The sequence below is a fragment of the Battus philenor genome, unplaced genomic scaffold, assembly GCF_028537555.1.
Source record: "Battus philenor isolate CCGP_79_NKW_IND1 unplaced genomic scaffold, ilBatPhil1.0.hap1 SCAF_7, whole genome shotgun sequence".
Lineage (NCBI taxonomy): Eukaryota > Metazoa > Arthropoda > Insecta > Lepidoptera > Papilionidae > Battus > Battus philenor.
In genome coordinates, this window is record NW_027181737.1 from 11020997 (window position 1) to 11029097 (window position 8101).

General features: G+C 37.3%; 1 protein-coding gene across 1 annotated transcript; it reads right to left on the bottom strand.

Moving 5' to 3' along the window:
- Positions 1-7141: 7141 nt before the first annotated feature.
- On the bottom strand, positions 7142-7828 carry LOC137931310 (ubiquitin carboxyl-terminal hydrolase-like). Its single transcript, XM_068774764.1, has one exon. It carries the CDS (start codon positions 7826-7828, stop codon positions 7142-7144), a length of 687 nt encoding a protein of 228 aa, XP_068630865.1.
- Positions 7829-8101: the final 273 nt, after the last annotated feature.

Here is an 8101-nt window from a genome sequence, read left to right on the forward strand (position 1 = left end):
CCACAAATTCTATGAAAGTCGCGCTTTACATATATTTATCTAAATTATAAAATAAATTTATCTCTTTTTTAAACGGTATTTCTACACATTTTTGATGCTTTTTTACATGCTTCTGATAACGTCGGTCGCCAGTAAGAGTAAATGAACTTTTTACACGAAATTTTTGTTCTAGCACGAATCCTTAAAATACTTTTAACTGTACATGGAGCGTGCATTAAAATTTCAACGTAATTTCAATAATAATAAAATAATTATAATTAATATCAAAAGTGTATAGCAGACTTTATAATAACATAAAATAGAAGCGGTTTATAACGAACGAAATTCGTCAAATCAAATAATTATGCAAGACTTATCAGACGTATCTATTGATGATAGCATTTTTGGTCCTGTCCGTATTAAACATACACGCTTGTTATCAAGAAGCGGTGAACAGTTGCAAAATAGACTAATATTCCTAATTCCAATTTGTATTTTTATATGTTTTGTACTTAAGGATTTAATTTTCACTGTGCACTATTTTAGCACGCTTTTCTAAGAAATGTATATACCGTGTAAAAAAAAACAGTTGCGCCTATAAATATGAATATTTTTGAAGTGTTGAAAATTCTTTAATTAAAAAAAACAGTAATCTTAAATCTACGTAAATAACTATCTATCAGATTTCATCTATTTACATTGATTGTATCACAAATGGTCCATAATTTTTTATTACCAAAATATTAACACAACTAGATAAACATCTACATGAATAAATATGTAAATATCCGTACGTTCAAAATTAAGAAAGTTTTATTCTGTCGCTTTGAAGTTTAACACTATAGCAGTGGTGCAATGATTCAATATGTTTGGAATACCCTATATTATCATTTTTCTTATATAAATAAGTAATTTAAAAGACATGAAAATTCATACATAGAACAAGGTGACGTCAATTAGGTCTTGTGTGTTTCAATTCTGAAGACTTTTGCATGGCCGTCATCGAGAACAATATAATAATAATATACCAGTGGAAATTTGACATTTTACGCAAATTATATAAAATAATGAAAATAAACGTAAAAGTGTCTCCCCTGTACTTAAACGATTATTAGTAGAATGTATAACTACTATAATTAATATTTATAAATATAAATTTACAGGAAGATTAGTTATATATATATATATATATATGAAATTTTGATGGATTGAATGTATTACTCATTTATCAGCAAAGAATTTTAAAGCTAAAAGGAGTACTGTTTTAAACAGCCTGTATAAAGTGATTACTCTAAAATATGTTACATTAATTTATTTTTCGTATCAGAATAACCAATCACATTGGATACTTGCAGAATTTAAAATATATAAAAAAACACTTTTTATTTTTATTTCTTTGTATTAATTCTTTTCGCGTTGTAAAGTTAAACAAAATGCACACGCATTTCGCTTTGTGCTCGGCGCCGTATCTCTTTCGTTTTACAAATTTAAAATCACCTGACAACAATCGGCTAACAGGTTCCGTCCGAGCGACATAACATCGCCAACTTACTGATATTGCCGAACGTTAAGTGGCCTACTTCGTAACGCATGCATTTAACGCCGAAATGTTGCGCTTTTGGAAGCTTTCAGTAGCGGACTCACAAACTAGTTACACTGTGCTACAGAAATTCCCGAGACACTTTAAATTTTTCCTTTTCATATTCCGACTTTTATTATTAAATACTACAATACACTAACGTTTCGTACCAAGTACCGAAATAATAATGTCTTGTGTCATAATTTCAACCTTAGGATGTTCACTGCTGGACATAGATTTCCAAAAGAACTCGTTTAAAGCGGCCGGAACCCAACATCATCCAACTACCTTAACAATGTTATCTACCTACCTTGTGAATAATCGTCCGTCCTATGCTGCGCTTGTCGATGCATGGTCTCCATTCCAGAACCTAAAAGCCCCAGTGAATATCGGTTCTGTGATATGACCACCCCACTAACACTTCACTTACCAATCTGCAGTTCTCTAAGGTATATCAGTGCAGATGCTGTCATTTTCTAAATTATGAAATTGTGAAAAAAAAATTGTAATATGAAAAAAATCATGTTTATATATGGAAAAAATCTTAAATTTATGGACACCCTAGTTGTAAAGGGAGCATCGCACCGGTGACACGTGCAATTCCTGTGCAGACACGAGTTTATCAATCAAAAGAGGAGTTTATGAGCGGCAGCAGGACACCGCAGGCACGTCATGGTCGCCGTTAACTCGCCTTTTGCTCTAATGGCTTCCCAGCGTATAGCTAATTGAAGGAATTTAATCCTCCGCGGGGGACCGCTGCCGAGTTCAGCCTTAAACCGTTTTACGGTATTATTTCGATTGTAAAACGAAAACAATTCTCAGAGATTTATATAATGACAGTCGATCCTTTAGAAAGAAAACACTGTTTACTCGGAAATTGACTACGTAAACCCCGCTTTTTTAACCTTTATTAGAAAAACTTTACAATCTCTTTTGTGTCGTATAATAAGTTTATGGTGATGTAGGCAAGTTAATAAAATTTTAACGCTTAGTGGAAAGCTGGTTTGTAATGATCGCAGCAATTCTAACTATTGAAGCACCTTGGCCGTTACGAATGTAAAAAACTGTTCGACCTCTAACCTCCAGATCTGACGATATGCGATATCAAAACGGGCAACTCTTGATGAAAACGTGATTTTAAGAATGCAAGAAATATGCGCGTTCTTTTTTTAAAATTATACAGAACGCCAAAATTGACCGTCTCGCAAGTTTTACGACCTATAAAGATTTTAAAACAGAATCTCCCTGATGACATCAATTCTGGCCCGCGTCAGGAACGGTCACGAGCGGTCACATACACCTAATTTAATTTAGACAATTTACCGTTTTTAGAAGAGCGCCGCGTCGTGCCTTACCTCTGCTCGTTCTCGGAACTCGTAAAGGACTCGACCGCAGGCGCATCGTTTGTACATATCATCCCACTTTCTACATAAGGACGTGCATACACTTTACGGCACATCCAACGTATCTCAACAATTTATTTAGTTGTGTTGTTAACCTTACGATGTTATATAAATCTGACGTAAAGTGAAAAATGACTTTAAACCGCAATTTACTTGGTATATAAATAGTTTTGAACATATATTAAATAATACATTAGTTTTATTGTCACTTTTTATTAATGATATTTTAAGACATTTGTATTTTAATTAATATATCCTCATAGTAAAGGCCTACCCACGCCGCTTCTATCTAAGGACCGTCGATTGCACGAGCGTTCTGCACCGTCTACTGCCATTTCAAACGGTCAAATCTTGCTTGTTTCTTCTCTGGATCTCATTTCTGATTCCATCTCGCAGCGAAACAACGGTCATAGCCATGTCCATTGCTCTCTGAGTGACTTAGAACCTACTTGTAAGGCTCATCCTAAGCCACCGCATAGTCGCTGTGATGTTACTGAATGCGGGTAAGAAAAGACCGGTCATCGTGACTTTTATACCTTTCAGTGGGTATCAATGGACATGATGGTGACATTTATGTCGTTATATCATTATATTATTGTAATTGTTCGTAAACATTTTAAGAATATCTAAAAAATATATAGCTCCCAACAAATATACGCCGTAAGAGTCAGCATTTCTAAATGCAGCTTCAGCCTACGGTCGGTAACGAAATCAAGACAATGTTTTATTCATAAGCCCCCGCGCACATCCGCGTATATATGCGATCTGCTTTTGCAAGTTCCTACAATGCAAAAACAATAACTTGTATTGTTAATATAAATCTTTCTTTTCCATTTATCTTACTATAAAAATTATATCATTGTACTTATTTATAATAATAATTTAAAATTTAATTTTAGGAATCTAGTGAGTCCATAGAATATAAGTTAGTAATAGTAGTTAATAGTAGTTAGTTATAATAAGTAAGTTTATAAAAGTAACAATTACTTTTAAAACTTTTACTGTTTTATACCGTCTCAACTAGTTCAACTTATTAATGTACGTGTTATATTTTATAAGAATCTAATCACAAAACCGTTCAATCACAAAATACGCAATCTTTTTAACCAGCTGGGTTAAACTGTTTAATGTTTTCGTAAAAGCACGAAAATATTTCTTATGGAGAGAAATATCAATGTTTGCGAGGAAAATTGTAAAAGCAAGTCTTCTCTTTTTCTTTCGTACATACCACGTGTAAATTAAGACAATGGTAGACCTATTTTGACATTAATTATTATTAATTCTTTATTTTTCTGTAATGATACCAAAACCGCTGTACCGCGTCTGAGCATGCTCTTGGCGAAAGAGGGGAGTAACACGCGTTTCCTTGCTTCAGTCTGCCGACAAAACTTGTATGGTTTGTCTTCCACGGCTTCGCCGCGCGATACAGGTATGGATACTACTATAATTTTTATCACAAAATGTACTTGCCATATGTGAAGTATTCGAGCCACATAGGAATGATTAAGGCAGTGTGTACCACGAAACAGACAGGGGACAGCTAGTAATAGGTAAAGAATCTCCGCAAATTACTTTGTGCTACTCAGAGCTTTAAACAATATACTCCGTGCAGAACCAACCTCTAATGCTTCCATTGCTTGGATACGAAATCATACATCGGGTTACCTTAGCCGGATCATATTAGCCGGATGCCGTATACCAAAATCCGCTTTTCAGTAGTGTCATAAGCAATGTTTGAAACATAAAACCATACAGCTTTTACGCGCGAAATTCAAATGAATCAATTAATCACATAAAAATAGTTGTCTGCTTAAGATTGTATCGTTTTATTGTCCCTTAAAAAAGCAGGACACGTTTTCAATCTACAAATAAACGGAGTCCATTGAAGTCAATAAATCAACGCAGCAATAGCGACGGCCCGAGAGCTCGAGAGCAGCCTATTTCCATGTCATTAAAGGAGTGGAGGCGAGCAGTGTTGAATGGACAGCTTATTAATATCGTACTGCGGTCAAAAGTTAATCGGGTTTAAGTCGCTCGTATCGCCCACGAAGATTCATCACAATCGTCATTATTCACACACAAATTATGTAATTTCAATAAATGGAACTTATTGAATAGTGATGAGCGTCGGTAGGCCGCCACGGAACCCCCGCCGGGATACCCGCGCAACACGCTCTTATTAATGTTCTTTATTGACTTCGACTCTATTTACAATACATCATCCATCCCCGCTTCGTTTAACGCACATCGGACAACATCACATAGTAAATCAGCAATGAATGCTTCTTTTAGTTAACTACTTAAAATTTGTTCAATGGTATCGTTGTAATTTACCAGCCGGCACTTGGTTTCTCATTGCGCAGAAGAGCATTTGTTTAAATAAATGAAACCGTTGCTAGACGAGGTCGCGATTAGTGTTAATGAACTGCAGAGTGGAGAAGGAAAATTCAAACAATCGAAGAGATTAATATAACAGAGCGTGCTTGAAAATGTATCCAATAGACTTCGATATCCATTCCAAAGTTCGTTAAGAGAAGTTCAAAGTTTACGTCTCGCTCCACGTTACATTATTTATCATTACCAATAAAGAAAGGAGCTCCGTAATAGATCGCACGAACTCCCCGCACGTCTGTAATTGATTTATAGGCAAATATTAAATCTGTTCTCGCCGGGACCCGGGCTGACTAATGATCGCTTGCACACCAACGCCCGCGGACCGCTCATCAACACCGAGCCAGTGGAAACAGGCGACCGAGAGGATGAACACGCGTATTATCTTTATTATAATGTAAGGATAAGGTTTATCAATCACATGTGTAAGATGTCAGCGCGGCGGGCGAGTGCAGCGGTCGCGATCAAAACAATACAAAACGCGGTATGTACGGCGATACCGATCGGCGCAGGCCGGGCCTCTAAGCCCATTTTTTGTCGGTTGACATCGCGCTAATAATACTTATGAGAAAAATGCGCTCCGGACCCCCGTCATCCTCCTTTTGTTTTTAATTTCTACCTCAGTGGCACCGATTTAATTGGGCTCAACTCGAGCGAGCGCACCTTCGTATTTCACCTCGGCTCGCTTCATTTGAATATTTAAAGCATTTCGGGTCCGTCGCGTTATTTTGTTTATTTACTCAAATACAATATTTATATATTTATTTGGTGGCCGGTGTCATTTATTCGGTGACGTGACTTACCGATGTCGCGTCCTTCCCAGTATCGGCATAGTTAACGCGGCGGATTCTCTCGCGTTCCATTTAAAAGTTTTAGGTCGTCCGTCGCGTTCGTCTTTTTGTGGTGGCGTGCGGCGGTCGCTGCTCTTCGTTGTTTTCTCGCCAGCGCTTATCTCCGACAAGATTGCTCGTTTTTAAATGAAGTTATATCGTCCCGATTGAACACCGGCCACGGAGGCGAGGCGAATTTTTAATTAGTTTCCGAAGATAGAGAATTTTAAGGAGGAATGCGGGGGTCGTGTTGCGGGTGTGCGCGGATTCCTTAATTGAGACGTGGACGCGCCGGCTGGACGCGTGCCGATTTGTTAAATTCGAGCCGATTAATTATCAATCGAGGGCCCGAGTGAGACTCGCCCGCCGCCCGCTAACGAACGCTATTAATGACCGTACCTCTACTGCCGCTGGACGATCGCGTGATACCACGATGCGAAGCCGTCACGTCATCGCCGCAATTCCATTAAAGGGTGAATAGGCATCCAGTTACTTGGCCATCGTGAAAGAAAAAAAAAACTATTACCTATAATTAACTGTGCATTTCGTCTTTGTGTACCTGACAGAGTCGTATGTCTTCAGTTGCATAAATATAACCGTTTACTTAACTAATATAATGAATAAAAGCGGTAAAATATAATTTTTAACATTTATTCAAATTAACAAATTTCTAGATCGGTTGAATCACGAACACTATAAAAAACTTCAAAAACACATAATCGAACGTGTAAGCAATACAAATTCCTCGCGTGCTATGGAATTGAACCCATAACACTGCAGGCAAGGAGCTATTCTCGTTAAATACAAATTTTTATAGTTAAAGTAACGTTATAGAATGAAATTTATCACGCTATTAATTAAAAAAAAATGCTTCAACAACTACAAACTTTATGGTAATAATTAACATAAAAGGCTAAAAGGTTTAAATTGTTGTACGTGCAATTGTATCAGAGTTAATTTCATTGATCTTGAACGAGGGCCATTACATTGAAGCCGATGTTGTTCGGCTCACGGGAGATAAAGTCGCGCAATATCCTCGCCGCGTCTTCTACGAACTGATCGTCTGTGGTCGCTCCATGGTCAATGGGAAATGATTTCCTACCATCCAATTCATATAACGTACCGTCTTTCTGTACAAATGTAACGAAGTGATTGCTTACGGCATCCGGGCTGCTGACATCATCCTGGCTACTGCTTGCAACAATGTCCTTGTACGCTTCCAACATAGGCGCAGAATTCTCTAGAAGTGCCCCTTTAGCGGCTGCGTCTAAACCATCAGCGTCTTTTAAATAGTTCTTTAACAAACCCTCTTCCAGCTCGATATGATTTGTGTTGTTAGCCACGCTGTGCACAAGTGCTATTGTCCCGCAGATATTACTCAATACTTGCTTTAAATGAAACACGTCTTTCGGGGCCTGGTGACCTATCTTCGCTAAATCTTCCTCCTGCTGACTCCTCAAGTCTTCGTAAGTCTTTGATAGCGGAAACAGCAGCATCATGGCGAGTACTGGTCGCGGTATCCAGTTCAACGCATCTTCGTCGAGGCTTACAACGTCCACCATACGCCATTTATCCGATACTCCTAATCTCTTCAAATATTTATTCATGATGTCAGGATTGGACTCCATTGCCAACGCCGCTGCCATTTTGTAGCGTTTATTAATTTATTCGCTTTATTAATTCAGATAACTCCGTGACAATTTTTATTAGACAAGTCTTTTTTTCTTATGACAGTAAACTTTAAAGAGGTCGACAATTTCACACTTGAATTTCGGATTGATATCTTTTTCTTACAAAAATATTTTATTTATTTAACTCTCTGAGATATTGGTTGAGAGGTATTGGAGATATAATTGATTGCCGTTACAATTGTAATAAATCTAACATTTTTCCCATATCCCAGTATCACCGTTTATTTC

Bases quoted from the DNA above. Each gene is read 5' to 3' on its own strand.
- LOC137931310 (XM_068774764.1), bottom strand. From the start codon at position 7,828: ATGGCAGCGGCGTTGGCAATGGAGTCCAATCCTGACATCATGAATAAA.